This window comes from Cetorhinus maximus, chromosome 2, assembly GCF_964194155.1.
Source record: "Cetorhinus maximus chromosome 2, sCetMax3.hap1.1, whole genome shotgun sequence".
In the NCBI taxonomy this organism is placed as follows: domain Eukaryota; kingdom Metazoa; phylum Chordata; class Chondrichthyes; order Lamniformes; family Cetorhinidae; genus Cetorhinus; species Cetorhinus maximus.
Genome location: NC_135880.1, coordinates 74,461,626 through 74,480,647, shown reverse-complemented (window position 1 = coordinate 74,480,647; position 19,022 = coordinate 74,461,626). Strand labels below are relative to the sequence as shown.

The window sequence follows — 19,022 nt, the reverse complement described above, 5'->3', positions numbered from 1 at the left end:
TACCGTTACATCTGATTCCAGCTTTTTCCTCTCAAATTGCTTGGCAGTCCAGGTACATCGATCATTAAAATGCCATGAGGAGATGCAGAAGATAATTTAAAGGTCCAGTGGAATGCTGGCCTTAATATGCAGAAGACTAGAATACATGGGGTGGGGGGAGGGGTGGAAGTCATGCTTCAGGTATTCAAAGCCGTGGTTAAATCACACCTGGAATACTGAGTATACCTGGACACCGCACTTTAGAGAGGGCATATTGGCCTTGGACAGAGCGCAGCGCAGGTTTACCAGAATGATGTCTGGATCCCAAGAGTTAAATTATAGAGAGAGATTAACAAATTAGGTTCTCTGGAATTTAGAAGGCTAAGGGCTGATTTGATTGAAGCTCTCAAGATATGAGGTGGAACAGATAGGGGAGATAGAGAAAAACTATTTTTGATAGTTGGGTGGTCTAGGATTAGTGAGGGAATGATCTTAAAATTAGAGCCAGACCTGTCAGGAATGAAATTAGGGAACACTTCTATGCACAAAAGGTGGTAGAAGTTTGAAACTCTCTTCCATAAATGGCAGTTAATGCTAGATCAATGGTAAGATTTAGATTCTTCTGAGATTTAGAATTTTTGTTATCCAATGATTATAGGAATATGGAGCAAGGGCAGGTGTGTGACGTTCGACCACAGATTGGTCATGATTTCATTGAATCCCAGAACGGGCTTGAGGGACTACATGGCCTACTCCTGTTCCAATGTTCAATTCTATGCCTCTGGAAATGAGCCCTAGTGCTTCGATTATTTTTTGTATTATACCATCAGCCTTATATAATTAATTTGCAAATAGCTTAATATTGATAGAACTCAAATTAGAGCTGTCAAATTAGTGTTGACAAAAAAATGTACTTGTAGGGATGAGGCAATCGCCTGACTGAAATTGAAAGTGGGCAAGAAGGGAAAAATATGGGGCCATTGTACTGGGTAATTCCCTTGATTTTGGATTATTTTATTTTTAAACAGTAGTTGTAAATTTTAGAACCTGTTTTAAGAAGCTACTTTTTGGGTAGCTAGCCTGCCAAAACTTGTTCACAAGCTTCAGTCCGTAGTCTGAACGTTAATGAGCTATATCCATCCATGTGATATTGGAAAATGTTGACCTAAATGGAATTTAATGTCAAGAAAGATCTTGGGAAGGATTTCCTGGTCGGCGTGCGGGGGCGGGACCCGCACGCCGACTTGTAAAATGACGCGGGATGACGTCGGGCAGAACTCCCGACGTCACCCCGCGTCATTTCAATTTTCAGGTCAGCGGGGGCGCAGCCGAATCAGCTGTGCGTCCGCCGACCTGTCAACGACCTATTGAGGCCATTTAAAAAGTAATTGTACTAGATAAAGGACCTGATCTTAAGGTTGGCGGGCAGGCCGGGAGCCCTGGCGGGCTTCAGAAAAAGCATGAAACCTCATCCACGGGCAGGATGAGGTTTCATGTAGGTTTTTAAAAATTTAATAAAAGTTTAATTAAAGGCGATGGACATGTCCCAACTCATGTGACAGTATCACATGAAGGGACATGCCAGGGAAATTTTATTTTTCTATATTTAACATTTTTGAATTTGGCACCGATTTCCCTGAGGCAGCACTTAGCCTCACGGAGATGAGTGCGCTCGCACATGCGCGAAAGAGCACACTCTCGGCTTAGGGAATCCCCCCCCACCTGCACAGGGAGCGGATGTCACTCTGGGTGGGCCTTAATTGGCCCGCCCGCGTAAAATGGCGTGTCCCCGATTGGGGGCGTTGACTGGAGGCGCGCCCGCTCCTGAACTTCCCCCCCACCCCCGACAGGGGGAAAATTCTGTCCTGTGTGACTAAAGGCCAACACCCTTTGGCCTTTTTTTGTTTTGCTTTTTTTTTGTACTTGTATACTAGTTTTTAGTGATTCGTGTGCCTGGAAACCAAAATCCCATTGTTTCTCCACAGGTCCTAGTCTCGCATCATTAATGGAATATTCCAAGTTGCCTTTCTTGGATCCAACATAGAGATCCCATGTTTCCCACATGAACTGGATCTACCACAGTCTTCAAATTTTGATATATAGCTATTCCTTCACCAAGTAGTATGTATGGTGAAAGGCCGAGGCCCCATTACAGACCTGACAAACACTACTTGTCACGTCTCACCAATAGAAGAACATTCCCTCTATCCCTACTCTGTAGTTCCTATCTCCCAATCCATATCAAAGCTTACCAATGTGTGCTTCTGTTTATGTTGCCAATGCCTTTTGTGGAACTTTATCAAATGCCTTCTAGAAGTCTAGATAGACAACATGCATAGATGTTCATCTACCCACCAAGTTGGTGACCCCTTTAAAAAAAAAACAGGAGTAGATGACATGACCTACCCTTTATAAATCCTTTGATCAGCTCACGCTATTTGGTTACTATGTTACTTTTTAAAAAATGCTTAATCATGTGTAGGATGGTTAAACGTGGACTGCAGCGGTTCAAGAAGGTAGCTCACCACCACCTTCTCAAGGGCAGCCAGGGATGGGCAATAAATGCTGGCCCAGCCAGCGAAGCCACATCCTGTGAATGAATTAAAAAATCACTAAAAACTTGCATTTATGTAGTGCTTTGCAAGATCACACGTTGACCCAAGCACTTTTCAGCCAGTAAGATATAGTATAGTCATTGTGGTAATGGAAGAAACATGGCAGAGAATTTGCACACAGCAAGCTCCCACAAACAACAGTGTAATCGTGACTGGGTAATCTGTTTTTTGAGATATTGATGGAGGGATAAATATTGGCCAGGACACTGGGAATAACTCTCCTACTCTTTGAAATAGTGCCATGGGAATCTATTACTTCTGCCTGAGGGTAGACAAGGCCTAGGTTTAACATCTCATCCAAAAGACACCTCTGACAGCACAACACTGCTTCAGTATTGTATTGGAATGTCAGCCTTGATATGTGTGCTCAAGTCCTGGATTGACACTTGAACTCACAACCTTCTAACTCCAAGATGAGAGTGCTACTAATTGAGCGATAGCTGACACAACAATGGACTCCAGTAACTTCCCCGCAGCTGATATTAACCTAACAGGTGGAAAGTTTCATAGTTTGTCCCTCTGCCCCTTAAATAATAGTGACATTTGCAATTTTTCAGTCCTAAGGGGCATAATTGAGGCTAAGGGATAGGTCAATAGAGATGCAGTGGCAGACATTTAAAGGGATATTTCAGAATACACAGAATAGATACATTCCAATCAAGGGACCCACCATCTGTGGTTAACTAAAAAAGCAAAAGATAGTAACTTAAAGAAAAAGCATATAATTTCTCAAAGACGGCAGGTCAGAAGATTGGACAAAATATAAAGAAGAGGAGCAAAGAATGACAAGAAGATTAATAAGGGAAAAATTAGAGTATGAGAGAAAGTTAGCTAGAAATATAAAGGTGATAGTAAGAGTTTCTATAGATATTTAAATAAGAAAATAGTTAACAAAGTGAACGTTGGTCCTATAGAAATTGAGTCTGGGGGATTAATACTGGAAAATAGGGAGATGGCAGATGAATTGAACAGGTAATTTACATTGGTCTTCACTATAGAGAATACAAGTAACATACCAGAAATAGCTGTAAATCAGGAATTTGAAGAGAGAGAAGAGCTCAGGAAAAATGGTGCTTAGCAAATTGTTGGAGCTGCGGGCTGATAAATTCTCGGATCCTGATGGACTTCATCCTAAGGTCTTAAAAGAAATGGCTAGTGAGATAACTGATGCATTTGTTTTAATTTTCCAAAATTCCCTAGATTTCAGGAAGGTTCCATTAGATTGGAAAATAGTGAAAGTAAAACCTTTATTTAATAAGGGAAGGAGACAACAGGAAACTACAGGCCAGTTAGCTTAACATCTGTCTTAGGGAAAATATTGGAATCTATTATTAAAGAAGTTATGGCAGGGCACTTAGAAAACTTCAAGGAAATCAGGCAGAGTCAGCATGGTTTTATGAAAAGAAAATCATGTTTAACTAATTGATTGGAGTTCTTTGAGTGAGTCACGTGTGTTGTGGATAAAGGGGAACTGGTGGATGTACTGTGCTTATATTTCCAGAAGGCATTTGATAAGGTGCCACATCAAAGGTGGAACATAATAGCTCATGGCGTTAAGGGGTAACATATTGACACGGATAGAAGATTGACTAGCTAACAGGAAACAGAGTATGCATAAATGGGTCTTTTTCTTGTTGGAAAGATGTAATGAATGGTGTGCCACAGGGATCAGTGCTGGGGCCTCAACTTTTTACATTTTATGTAAATGACTTGGATGAAAGGACTGAAGGTATGGTTGCTAAATTTGCTGATGACGCAAAGATAGGTAGGAAAGTAAGTTGTGAAGAGGACACAAGGAGGCTGCAAAGGGATATAGATAGGTTAAGTGAGTAGGCAAAGACCTGGCATATGGAGTATAATGTGGGAAAATGTGAAATTGTCCATTTTGGTAGGAGGAATAAAAAAGAAGCATATTATCTAAAGGGAGAGAGATTATAGAGCTCTGAGATGCAGAAGAATCTGGGTGTCCAAGTGAATGAAACACAAAAGGCTAGTATGCAGGTACAGCAAGTAATTAGGAAAATTAATAGAATGTTATCGTTTATTGCAAGGGGAATTGAATACAAAAGTAGGGAGGTAATGCTTCAGTTGTACAGGACACTGGTAAGACCACATCTGGAGTACTGTGTAAAGCATTGGTCTCCTTATTTAATAAAGGATGTAAATGGGCTAGAAGCAGTTCAGAGAAGGTTTCTAAAATAAGACCAGGAATGGGTGGGTTGGCTTGTGAGGACAGACTAGGCTTGTATCCACTGGAGTTTAGAAGCATAAGAGACAATTTGATTGAAACCCTTAAGATCCTGAGGGGTCTTGACAGGGTGGATGTGGAGAGGATGTTTCCTCTTGTGGGAGAATCTGGAACTAGGGGTCACTGTTTAAAAATAAGCGGTTGCCCTTTTGAGACAGAGATGAGGAGAATATTTTCTCTGAGGGTAGTGAGTTTTTGGAACATTCCTTCTCAAAAGACAGTGGAAGCAGAGTCATTAAATATTTTAAGGCAGAACTAGATACATGCTTGATAAACAAGGGGATGAAAGTTTTTTGAGGTTAGGTAGAAGGTTACAATCAGATCAGCCATGATCTTATTGAATAGCGGAGCAGGCTCAAGGGACCGAGCGGCCTACTCTTGCTCCTAATTCGTACGTTAGTATAATTCCTGACTGTAGAGAGCATTGGGAAATTATAAATAACACATTTAATAACAAAACAAAGTACGAGTTAGAAGCCAGCTTTTTCCATCTCTAGTTGTGAAGGTTTTCTCCTCCACATACCTTTTCTAAATGCAAACACATGATTTCATGTATGGTAACTTTTTAAAATTTCCATAGGGAACAAACCTCTTTGGAAGAAGGAGAAATCCCCTGGGTAGCATTCAATGAAGAAAGTGACAGCAGCAGCAGTAGTACTGATGAGACTGAAGGGTTGGGTCAACTTGCACATTCAGGACTTCTAATTCTGGATGGTAACAACAACTTTGAAGATGATTCGAGCATAAGTGAAGACTTGGACATGGAATGGAGGTTTGTGTGTTTTTTTTTATATTTTTGTTGGCATCCAATCACCACTACTTGCAGCTTTAATTGTCGTCATGTAATTATCCTAAACTGCCTATAAATGAGGCTCTTTTCACCCTCATCTATTGTTTTGCATGAAGTCATTATGAAAAATACTTCTTGTGCAGAACTTTCTCCATGGCTGATTACATATTAGAGTATTTGTAGGGAACTAGATCTGGTTTTACTATCTTGCAAGATAAAGAAATCTGATATCTCATTTAACGCTAGATAAACGATAAGCAAATCAGCTTGACCGGTTGTGAGAAAACCATGTGCTTATACATTTATAAATGATGACATTGTAGATAAATTACCTGTCGCTGACCTGTCTAACATGTTGCTAGAATCTGTGCCATTGTATAATTTTATTTCACCACAGTTTGTTTTCTATTCCTCGTGATATACATCTTAGTGTTGCACTGGGACATATACTGCTGAGATACTGAAGGCTATTAGATTGGCAATTCTTAGTCTTTAACAGTTTTTAATTGTATTCTTTTACCAAATTGGACAGTGAGTATTTCTCACATTTCAGGTTTTTAATCCTAATAATTTGGAAATTGTTTTAAGACTCAACATAGAGAAGACTCATCAGCTGGCCTGTGAATGTGACTGTCGGCATTAACCCATGCACCAGAATGAGCTAAGTGCTTTCACAGTTGGGAAAACTTTCTCATAGGTGTTTGCACAATTCGTACTTGCCCAACTTTCATAGTGCAGCAGTAAAGAAAAGGCCTGCAGCAGCTTAGACAAAAAAAAAATCCTAAAATTTAAACCTGATGAAGCAAACAAGCTTTGGTTCTACTAAATGTTACATAGGAGGACAGGGACGCAGGGCTCATAGGTGATTAAATCATCAAAGGTTCATAAGCAGCAAGTGGGAGGAGATCTTCACTATTGTCAATGTTTACTCTATGGAAGCAGTGTAGGAAAAATTTCTAGACCCCTAACAGTACAGCCAGGGTAAGACAACTGAACATAACCTTAAATTAACATAGTACAAAACATATATATCATAATACTCACCCTAGAAACTCTCCTAAAGTACTTTATAGTTTCTGGGATAGTCTTTATACTCTAGGTCTTCATCTGGAAGTGTTTGCAAGTATTCAGCTTGGAAGATAGCTCCCATTTAATGTAACTGTTGCATGTAGATGACATCGTATTCACTTTGGGCCACATGTTGGCAGGTTGTATTCCTCCATGTCATCTTAATTTTTTTTTTAAAACCTTTCCTGCAGGAGAAGACAATCCAGGTGTGATAAGTCAAGGGTCCTCAGAATTTAGTGCTAACCCCATTTGAGGAACAAGTTCTCAAAGACCCTGGAAGGAAACCTATTATAGGAGATGCTGAAGATGGGGGGAAATAGTTGGGCAGCTGTCAGCTGAGAATCTGTTAGCAACTAATGCCTTTTTGTCGTATGTTCTCATTTCCCAGTTATCAGCATGGAAGCACTTTACCACAGCACTTACTGAAAGCTATATGTGAAGGTTGTTCCATCATCATTGTGACCTTTCTTCATTTTTTCCTTTTAGATGTGCTGGACGTTGAAGGCACAGGCCTCAAAATATCTGCTTGTGCCAGCCAGCACTCTATAGGGCACACTGTCATTCACTCTTTCTTTTAAGTACAAGGTCAGAAATGTCCACCTTGGGTAACAGAGAATGCACTTGATGAGATAGATCATTAGTGAACAGGAGCAATGAAAAGGGTAATAGGAGGGCAGCACAGAAAAAAGGATAACATTGCTGGTTGGAGGTTCCGCTTCAATAAAGTTAGTGGATGACCCAAATAATCTGAATTTCATGAATTCTACTTTTTTAAAAAGTAGGATATTTTCAGATGTTTGATACTTACAAAGCATCATGCATTTGTTGCAAGCATTTGGGCTTATACCTAACAGTGGTTCAGATGGTAGCTTTAATGGAGTCTACTAGCTACTTGTCCAGTTATCCTGCAAGATGGTTTCAGAAAATGAGCAAGCATAAAAATTGAATGCATTTTATAGTCATTGACAGAGTGGTGCCCATTTGACTATAGCTCTGCTTGCAACATGTGCTATAACTTAGCCACCACTTCCCTGGTAATGCAAAGTGTTGACAACATTGTTTATTGTCTGTACAGTCTGGGTTAATGGTGCTGGCGGATAGGTGTAAAGTGCCTCTGTACACTTTGACTTGCCTGATATCCCTCTGTTGATTATGTGCCTCCTTTTTCCAAAAAGCAGACTTGTGCATAATTCCACTGAAAGCCCTGAAAAACAAAAAGAAAGCAGCACCACAGATAGTACTGTAAAAGATTCAGTACCTCTGTTGAAACACAAAAAAAACTAACGAAAGTTTTAGCAATATCCTGACAAATAGGCAACTACTGGCCTCTGTAAACTGATGTCTGTGTGCAGTTTGGCACCCAACAGTTCTGAATTCTGAGTTTATATGGATGGGTAATGGAAACTCTTGAATAAAGAAGGCTGAGTGGTGACTTAATAGAGCCCTTTAAAATTGTGAAAAGCGTGACAAAGTGGATACTGAGAGAATGTTTCCACTTGTGAGGAAGAACATAATATAGGCCATCAATATAAGATAGTCATCAGGAAATCCATTAGGAAATTCAGAATAAGCTTCTTTACCCAAAGAGTGGTGAGAAAGTGGAACTCGCTATTGTAGTAAGTGGTTGAATTGAGTAGTGTAAGTGCGTTTAAGGGGAGGCTAGACAAGCATATGAAGGAGCAGGAAAAGGGTTATGTTAATAGATTTAGGTGAGGAAAGATTGGAGGAGACGCGAGTGGAGCATACATGCTGGCATGGACCGGTTGGGCCAAATGGCCTGTTTCTGTTCTGTATATCCTGTGTAAATTGATGGAAATGATGGAAAATCATGTGGAAGATTGCATAATGGTATCATGACATCATATTGGCACCATAGTACAGACTCTACTTTTATATGTGAAATCAACAGAGATTCTAGTCACAGCAGATAAGCATTTATTAAAGCCTCCTCAAAAACTAATTGGGGCAAGCCGCTTATCTATACTGATAATCCAGATGCAACATGAAACCAAACATGAATATGTGAGAGAGACTGAAGCACCCACTTGCATCACTAGAACAATTTCTATATATAAAAAAACTCACTATTGTAACATCCTACTCTGGGAGATGGATAGCCAAGGAAAAACAACACTTGAATGATCATGATTTGCTCCCTATTTGCTGAAAGAGATTTATGAAGACAGCTAAGTATATTCTCCAGTATTATAGGTTTTGATCCCAAAACATATCTCATAATACCCTTAATGCCTCACTTCCTACAGTTCTTGATCAGAATCTTGAGTTCAGGAGGCCTGCCTTGAAGATAACCGTTTTCCTGGCACAGACCCCTACGAATGCCAGTATACTTGGTACAAAAGGTGTGATGCCCTCACTAAATCATCTTGTGTTCTGCTGTATTCCACTGTAAGCCACTTTTCCCAATCAGGACATCTGTAACCAGGATATCCTCAACTGTTGATTTGGGAAGTTTCCCAGAATGGGTACTTTGAAATGGTTTCATTGTGAGGATAGCATAGAGGGATGAGACTGATCTATTGTTTAAGAGCACTTTGCTAGCTCATAGTTCCAAATTCTCAAGATGTTAAACCAATGAATAGTAACGCAAACTCTTAACATACTGCAAGGACTTAAGACAGAATCCCTGTTTCAGATTTTGCACAGACTGCAACGCACAATTTTCATGTGGTTACACATATCCACTTAATAGTGAGCTACAATAGCTCAACCGACAAAATTGTTAGGATTCTTTTTCAAATTAGAGCAACATTTACTGGACCCACCAGGAGTTAGAGAAACATTTGAAGTGCATCTTAGTTTTAGACTTGACAATTGTTCTCCATATTGTTTACAGGTTATTAAATCCACATTGCAGGATGTTAATACCATAGAATTATGTAGAATCTACAGCACAGAAACGGGTCATTCGAGCTATCTGGTCCAAACCAATGTTTATGATCCACGTACACCTTTTCCCACCTGACTCTTGTTTGACCTTCCCTGTCTCACTTATGCATGCATCACACTTCTTATTAAACATGTCAATGCTATCTACTTCATATACTCCATATGGTAGTGTGTTCCACATATGAATCTGTGAAGAAATTTTTCATAAATTATCTATTTGATCCTTTGGTGGCTATTTATACCTCCTTGTTCTGGATTTAACCCCAAGCGGCCACTGCTTCTCCATGGTGATATCATGCTCAGGGTAGCTGAAGTAGTAGAGGATGATCTGTTGACTGTGGAGGCTAGTGGGGCAGCAGGTAAGGACCAGGGCAGTCTTATTATGGTTCTGGGAAGGAGCGAGAGCTGAAGTGCAGGAAATGGAATAGGCACGGTTGAGAGCCCTAATAGCTACAGCTGAAGGGAATCCTAGATTGAGGAAAAAAGAAGACATATCGGAAGCACTGGTATGGAAGGTGGCATCATCAGAGACTGAGAAACTGGAGGATTGGAATAGAATATTTGGAGAAAATGGGATGGGAGGAGATGTAGTCAAGGTAACTGTAAAAGTCAGAAGACTTAGCATGGAGATAGAGAAGTCAAGGAAAAGAGTCAGAGATGGACCACATGAAGGCAAAGGAAGGAGAGAAGCTGGAAACAAAGTTGGTGGAATTTTTTCAGCCCAGAACGAGAGCAGGAAACAGTACTACGCAGTCATCAATGTGCCAGGAAAAAGAGATGAAAGAGGGGACTCAAGGGGGGTTGATGGCGTAGTGGTATTGTCACTGGACTGGTAGCCCAGAGACCTAGGGTAATGCTCTGAGGATCAGGTTTGAATCCCACCATGGCAGATGGTTAAATTTGAATTCAAAAAAAAAATCCGGACTGACCCAGCAGAGCTGGCGGCACAGTGGTATACAGTTGGCAGGCAGTTCCTTTGGGAGTCCTCAACATTGACTCTGGACCATGGCATCAGGTAAAACATGGGCAAAGAAACCTCCTGCTGATTACCACATACTGCCCACCCCACCCCTCAGCTGGCAAATCAGTCCTCCACTAGGAGGAAGCACTGAGGGTGGCAAGGGCACAGAATATACTCTGGGTGGGGGACTTCACAGAGTGATTCGGTTAGCACCACCATAGATCCAGCTGGCCCAGTCCTAAAGGACATAGATGCTAGACTGGGTCTGCGGCCAGTGGTGAGGGAATCAATAAGAGGGAAAAACATACTTGACCTCGTCTTCACCAACCTGTCTGCCGTAGATACATCTGTCCATGACAGTATCTGTGGAGTGACCACCGCCCGGCCTTGTGGAGACCAAGTCCTCACATTGAGGATACCCTCCATTGTGTTGTGTGGCACTACCACCGTGCTAAATGGGATAGATTTTGAACAGATCTACCAACTCGAGACTGAGCATCCATGAAGCGCTATGGGACATTAGCAGCAGGACAACTTGTAACCTCGTCGGCATATCCCCCACTCTACCATTGTTACCAAGCCAGGGGATCAACCCTGGTTCAATGAAGAGTGCAGGAGGGCATGCCAGGAGCAGCACCAGGCATATCTAAAAATGAGATGTCGACCTGGTGAAGCTACAACACAGGACTAGTGTGCCAAACAGCATATGCAGCAGGTGATAGACAGAGTTAAGCAATCCCACAACCAACGGATCAGATCTAAGCCCTGCAGTCCTGCCACATCTAGCCGTGAAAGGTAGTGGACAATTAAACAACTCAGGAGGAGGAGGAGGCTTCACAAATATCCCCATCCTCAATGATGGAGGGGCCCAGCACATCAGTGCAAAAGATAAGGCTGTAGCATTCGCAACAATCTTCAGCCAGAAGTACTGAGTGAATGATCCATCTCAGCCTCCTCCAGAGATCCTCAGAATCACAGATGCCAGTCATCAGCCAATTTGATTCACTCCATGTGATATCAAGAAACGGCTAAAGGCACTGGATACTGCAAAGGCTTTGGGCCCAGACAAGTTCCGGCAATATTACTGAAGAACTTGCCGCAACCCTGCCAAGCTGTTGCAGTACAGATACAACACTGGTATCTACCCGCCTATGTGAAAAGTTGCTTAAGTATGCCCTGTACACACGAAGCAGGACAAATTCAACCCGGTCAATTACTGCCCCATGAGGCTACTCTCGCTCATCAATAAAGTGATACTCTTTCGAGTTATCAACAGATCGCATGTAACTCTTTCGAGTACATTCACAGTTCTTGGTTTCCGGGAGTGGGACATGAACCCACAACCTTCTGATTCAAAGGCAAGGGTGGGAAGAGGTAATCAACAGTGCTGTTAAGTGGCACTTGTTCAGCAATAGCCTGCTCACTGATGCTCAGTTTGGGTTCCGCCGGGGTCACTCAGTTTCTGACCTCATTACAGCCTTGGTTCAAACATGGACAAAGGAGCTGAACTCCAGAGGTGAGGTGAGAGTGACTGCCATTGAGGTCAAGGCAGCATTTGACCAAGTGTGGCATCAGGGAATCCTAGCAAAACTGGAGTCGACGGGAATCGGGAAAACTCTCCGCTAATAGGAGTCATACCTAGCACAAAGGAAGATGGTTGGAGTTGTAGGAGGTCAATCGCCTCAGCTCCAGGATATCACTGCAGGAGTTCCTCAGGGTAGTGCCCGAGGCCCAACCATCTTCAGCTGCTTCATCAATGACCTTCCTTCCATCATAAGGGATATTCCCTGATGATTACACAATGTTCAACACCATTTGCGATTCCTCAGATACTGAAACAGCCCATGTCCAAATGCAGCAAGCCCTGGATGATATCCAGGATTGGGCTGATAAGTGGCAAGTAACATTAATGGCACACAAGTGTCAGGCAATGACTAATCTCCACAAGAGAGAATCTAACCACTGCCCCATGACATTCAATGGCATTACCATTGCTGAATCCCTCACTATCAACATCCTGGGTGTTACCATTAACCAGAAACTGAACTGGACTAGCCATATAAATACTGTGGCTATAAGAGTAGATCAGAGGCTAAGAATCCTGCGACGAGTAACTCGCCTCCTAACTCCCCAAAGCTTGTCCACCATCTACAAGGCACAAGTCAGGAATGTGTTTCATCACAAAGCATATAGAAAAGATAAATACAACATATAAATAAAATTCAGACATTCATTACTTATACTGAGTTTGTACAGTTTTCTCTGACTGACTTTTCAGATAATTTTACAGAATTTACATTCTTGAAAATGCATCAGCAATTACATTACCCTTTTCAGCAATATGAACAATCTCTAAATTATAAAATTGTATTAGCAAACTCCACCGAACAGTCTTGTCATTCTGAATCTTAAATTTTTCCACAAAGGCCGAAGGATGATGGTCAGTATATACTAATGTTTCTTTACAGAATGATGGATACATACCTCAAAATGCTTAACAATCCCAGGGTTTCTTTTTCTACTGTAAAATATGTCCTTTGATGCCGATTTAATTTTTTTTAGAAAAGTACCCCACTGGCTTCTCTATGCCTGATTCATTATTGTGCAATAAGACTCCACCCACCCCCCAAGTCACCAATATCGATTGCCAGCTTGAAGGGTTTAACAAAATTAGGGGCTGCTAATACTGGCTCATTAATTAGAATTGCCTTCAGCTTATCAAAAGCTGTCTGGCACTCTCCTGACCTTTGCTTTCTTTTGCAATTAATCCGTTAGTGGAGCTGCTATCGTGCTGAAGTTTGGCTCAAATTTACGATAGAAACCACCCATTCCTAAAAATCTCATGATTTCGCGTTTAGTTTTAGGAAAAGGGAATTCCATCAAAGGCTTTTCCTGGAAAGATTTGTCGCTGCCCTACGATATGCCCTAAATAAGTTACTCATGCTTTTGCGAACTCACTTTTTGAAAGGTTTATTACTAGACCTGCCAACTGTAATTGTTTAAATAAGGCTTCCAAATGTTTTAAATGGTCTTTCCACGTGTTGCTATAAACCAATACATCATCCAAGTAAACCACACAGTTAGGAACATTAGTGATCACCTGATTCATTAGCCTTTGGAAAGCAGCCGGAGCATTTTTAGTCCAAATGGCGTAACTTGGCATTGGTATAGCCCATTTGGCGTGACAAAAGCCGATATCTCCTCGGCTCGTGATGTTAAAGGCAGTTGCCAGTATCCTTTCAATAAACCTATCTTAGTAAGGAATGTGGTACAGCCAACATTGTCAATACAATCTTCTGGACGAGGGATTGGGTAGGAATCCGCTTTTGTTACCGCATTAACCTAGTCTATTCAAAATCTGGTTGACAAATCAGGTTTAGGTACTAACGCTACTGGAGAACACCAGCTGCTTTGTCTTGGCTCAATTGGATGATTTTCTAACATATATTGAATTTCTGCTTATATTTGAGCTTGTTTCTCTTGAATGAAACGATAAGGATGTTGCTTAATAGGAGACGATCCCCCTACATCCACATCATGTGTGCATAAAGTTGTACACCCTGACTTATCCCTACAGATTCCTTTTAAATTCTGTAAATAATCTCACTAGATCCTTTTGTTGTCCTGCCTCTAAGCATGAAAATATGGTATCTAACTGTCCTAATATTTCGGTATTAGCTAACTGGATAATAGGAGCTTCAGTTTGTGAACTGTCTAAGTCTCCTTCTACCTCATACTCGCTGTCTCTTTCGTCCTTCAGTATGCTTACAACCTGACATAAATGCTCTTTCCTGTTTTCCTCCCTACGATGGTATCATTTTAACATATTGATATGACACAGCCGATTCTTTTTCCTACAATCTGGAGTATTTATCAAATAATTTACTTTACTAACCCTCGTAATTACCTTATATGGACCGCTGAACCGTGCTTTCAGAGGTTTCCCCTGTAATGGCAATAACACTAACACTTGATCCCCTGGTTGTAATGTTAGGGTCATAACTTTCTTATCTGCCCATTATTCCACCTTTGTTTGAGAAACTTTAAGATGTTCTTAAGCCACTTTGCAGGCTTCCATGAGCCATTCCTGGAACACGGACACATAATCTAACATGGACGATTCGTCCTTCTCTCCTAAAAACGTTTCTTTGATTAATTTCAGAGGACCTAAGGGCTAAAACCAATAGATTCATTTGGTTAATCTCCGGTAGCAAATAATAGAAAATCCAGTCCTTTGTCCCGACCATGGGGATATTCATGACAGTATGCTTTAGTCATTGTTTTTAGAGTTTGATGGTACCTCCCTTAAGCTATCTGTGTTTGTGGATGATATGCTGTGGACTTTAACTACTTTATACCCAAACTACTGATTATGTTCTGAAAAATTTTAGATATAAAATTGGAACCTTGATCCTACTGGATCTCTACTAGTAATCCATATTGAGTAAAAAATTGGGTTAACTTACTTTAGCCGTAATTGTCCTTAAAGGGATGGCCTCTGGAAATCGTGTTGTCACATCCATAATAGTAAGGATATACTGGTGTCCTGCCTTCGTTTTTGCTAACAGTCCCACGCAGTCTACTAACACTAAATGGTTCCTCAAAAACTGTTATGGGAATTATGGGTGCCAGTTTGATTGCATGTGGTGGTTTTCCTACCATCTGGCACCTACGGCACATTTTACAAAACTGCACCACGTCCTTATGAAGACCTGGCCAGTAAAACTGCTGGTTTATCCGCGCTCGAGTTTTTCTGCATCCCTACATGTCCTGCATAGGAATTCCATGTGCTATCCATAATTACTCTTTACAATTTTTGGGTAGTACCACTACTTGATGAATAAGTGCCCACTCCTCATCTGCAGGTCTACGAGGAGGCCTCCACTTCGTCATTAGAATTCAATTTTTAATATAACATTCTGGAATTCCTTAGCCTCAGCTTCAGTTTGGGCTGATTGTGCTATTATCATAGAGTCATAGAGGTCTACAGCACAGAAAAAGGCCCTTTGGCCCATTGAGTCTGTGCCAGTCAAACAAGTACCTAACTATTCTAATCCCATTTTCCAGCACTAAGTCCATAGCCTTGAATGCCATGGCATCACAAGTGCACATCCAAATACTTCTTAAATGTTGTGAGGGTTTCTGTCTCTCCCACCCTTTCAGACAGAGAGTTCCAGACTCCCACCAACCTCTGGGTGGAAAAATTCTTCCTCACATTCCCTCTAAACCTCCTGCCCCTTATCTTACATCTATGCCCCCTGGTTATTGATCCCTCCACCAAGGGGAAAAGTTCCTTCCTGTCTACCCTATCTATGGCCCTCATTATTTTATACACCTCAATCATTCCCCCCCTCCTCCATCTCTTCTGCTCCAGGGAAAATAACCCCAGTCTATCCAATCTCTCCTCTTAACTAAAACTCTCCAGCCGAGGCAACATCCTGGTAAATCTCCTCTGCACTCTCTCTAGTGCAATCACATCCTTCCTATAATGCGGATTCCAGAACTGCACGTAATACTCTAGGTGTGGCCTAACCAGCGTTTTATACAGTTCCAGCATAACCTCCCTGCCCTTATATTCTGTGCCTCAGCTAATAAAGGCAAGTATCCCATATCCCATTATCACATTCTGCTTTCCACTCTTAATGTCACCATTAGCACCTCCTTTTGCCAGAACCACCACTATTAACACCCTTTGACCTTTTGTTTATGACATCTTTCGCAATCTCTCCTTTGCCTCCACCTATCGCTGGCCTTCTACCCAGCTTCACTTGTTCTGCCCCCCTTAAACAGTATATATTTCACCACATTTCTGCTTCCCTTCAGCTCTGAAGAAGAGTCATATGGACTCGAAACGTTAACTCTGTCTTTCGCTCCACAGATGTCGTCAGACCTGCTGAGTTTATCCAGCATTTTTTGTTTTTGTTTCAGATTTCCAGCATCCGCAGTATTTTACTTTTATCTTACCTGGTCTAGCCTTCATATGACTCTGAAATGGCCTAGCAAGCCACTCAGTTGTATCAAACCATTACAAAAACACCCTTTTGATAATGTGGAACCCAGAACTGCTCTCAGTAAAATTATCCTCGAATGAAATTGTAAGTGATGCCCCTGTTCCAGAGCAAATTACCACAACAGCAAATCTCTATCACATGGTATACTCCATGCTGGCTGGATTGCAAGAAGCCACCAGGTTTTCTCGGGGGTCCGAATCATTGTTTGATGGCTGTACTAAGGACAGCTGAAGATCCTCTAAAATAGTGTTTAAAATGGCGCCTCACAACGTGGTTTGGGGGGTGGGTGGAGGACATGACATTATTCAGGCAGCAAAGTCAGAAAATGGGGCTGGTATTGTAACGATGTGTGATTCCAATGTGAGCGTATTTAGATGGATGCTCTGGCCTTCTTTAATTACCCCGCCAGGAAATCAGACAAGTTGGTAATTCTATCATAACTGGAGTATGAGGAATGGATTGTCAATTTTTCACTACTCCTACTTTCACTACCTCCCTATTTTGAAACGCAAATCTACAGTAAAGAGATCAGGATTGACCCCAGTATCTTTAGGAGATTTCGTCCTTTGAGCTGCAATCAGTTGATTACAATGGGTTATTTCAAATCAGATCCTGCTCTTTATTGTCGATACATGCTCCTGTATTTATCATGAAAGTATTGGGGAGGAGGTGGTGTAGTTGTAATGTTGCTGGACTAGTAATGCAGAGACCCAGTCTAATGCTCTGGGGAGATGGGTTCATATCCCAGCTGGTGGAATTTAAATTCAGTTAATAGATCTGGAATATATAGCAAGTGTCATCTTTAACTCTGGATCAACTTGTTGAGCCTCAGCTAGAGAAGATTTGTTAAACATTGCTTTTGGATTATCTACGTCTTTAAAAAAAAGTTTACTCCGCCAAATATCTGTCACTTTAATATGTATCACTTTAACCTTCGATGATGAACTTTGCTTAACCATTGCTTGGGTCATCACACACGAAGGAAAACTTCCTGGAACCTTTTCCTGTAGCTGTTCCATCTCTTTAACCTCACTTGGGCTTTTCGGAATTATGAGAGAAGCTACTATCAGCTAAATCATTTCCCAGGAGTAAATCAACTCCATCTACAGGTAACTTCTGAACAATCCCTACTGCCGCTGTCCCAGCCATTAGGTCACACTCCAGGTGCACCTGATAAAGGTACATGTATATACTCCCCACCAATACCATTTACTAAAAATTTGGCTTTTAATGCGCTGTCTGGTGGAAAAGCTATGCCTTTTCCCGGCAAAAGTGTTTAAGTGGCTCATGTATCTCTTAGTATGATTAAAGGTTTATATGTCTCATTTGAGGGATATGGGATTACTTTTCCCCTCGACAAAAAATCTTTAGAACTCTCATGTATCTTATTCACCTCTCCTGAACTAGCAGCAGTGTTCACACTCAGTTTCACAGCTGCAGTTAAGCGCTACAACTTGATCTGTGGTATTTTGAGTCATGGCTCCTTTTCCTGAATCACCCTTACATACCTCAGTAAAAAAGAGCTAGTCAGGGTAGCCTTCTGTTCTCAGCCTTTCCCAACAAGACTGAAAGCAAAACAACGGGTTCAAACTTAAGGTTTGCCTCTGCCATGTGATTGCAGTTTTGTCTTCCGGCTTTTCAATCATTAAAGTGTTTGTAGTTCAAAACAAGCAACCCTTCTCAAGTACCATATAGCTCCAGTAATTGCTTGGAAGAGGCCTGCTTGTTAACAGTTCCAGGGTGAACTTATGACCCTTTTTTAAAAAAAAAACTCTCAGGCAGCCTCCAGTGTCCAAATAATAAAAAGTTCAATCCATGTTTCAAGAGATATGATTCTAGCAAAAATAAATCTGTTTTAGCAGTTTCTGTAGCTGTTTGTTGACATAACCTGAAGTGCTATAATTATAGCATTATTAATGCTTATCTGCTTGCCACGACCTATCACAAGTTCACAGTTTGATTGACAGCTCAGAGGTTTGTGGATTATGAATGCAAATATTTGTTTTAATAAGGGATTAAGTACTTAAAGGGGCCTAAATGTACTGAATAGGCTTTAAGTAATGGGTGCTTTTTTTTATATAGTGAGGTCTGTAAAAGGTATATAGAATATTTTTTCTTTATTCTTTCATGAGATGTGGGCGTCAGTGGCAAAGCCGGCATTTGTTGCCCATCCCCAATTGTCATGAACTGAACATTTCAGAGGGCAGTTAAGAGTCAACCACATTGCTGTAGGTTTGGAGTCACATTAGGCAAGACCAGGTAAGGATGACAGATTTCCTTCCCTAAAGGGCATTATTGAACCAGATGGGTTTTTATGATGATTGTGTGTCACCATTAATGAGACCGAATTTATATTCCTGATGTATTAATTGAATTTAAATTCTACCAGCTGCCATGCTGGGATCTGAACCCATGTGCTTCAGAGCATTAGTCTGGGACTCTA

General features: G+C 41.2%; 1 protein-coding gene across 8 annotated transcripts in view; it reads left to right on the top strand.

The window, feature by feature from the left end:
* The window catches only part of pja2 (praja ring finger ubiquitin ligase 2), a 94,797-nt gene that overhangs the window by 30,422 nt on the left and 45,353 nt on the right, over window positions 1–19,022 (top strand). For 2 of the 8 annotated variants that reach the window (XR_013579891.1, XR_013579890.1), the window contains exons 5-6: window positions 5,423–5,614; window positions 18,712–18,838. Coding sequence is in view for 5 of the 8 variants with exons in the window: in XM_078566041.1 (XP_078422167.1) it covers window positions 5,422–5,614; window positions 18,712–18,790 (272 nt within the window). In the remaining 3 variants the exon portion in view is untranslated. Of the gene's footprint in view, window positions 1–5,421; window positions 5,615–18,711; window positions 18,839–19,022 lie in introns of all 8 variants that reach the window. The other 6 variants (XR_013579889.1, XM_078566041.1, XM_078566035.1 and 3 more) reach the window with 3 other exon arrangements.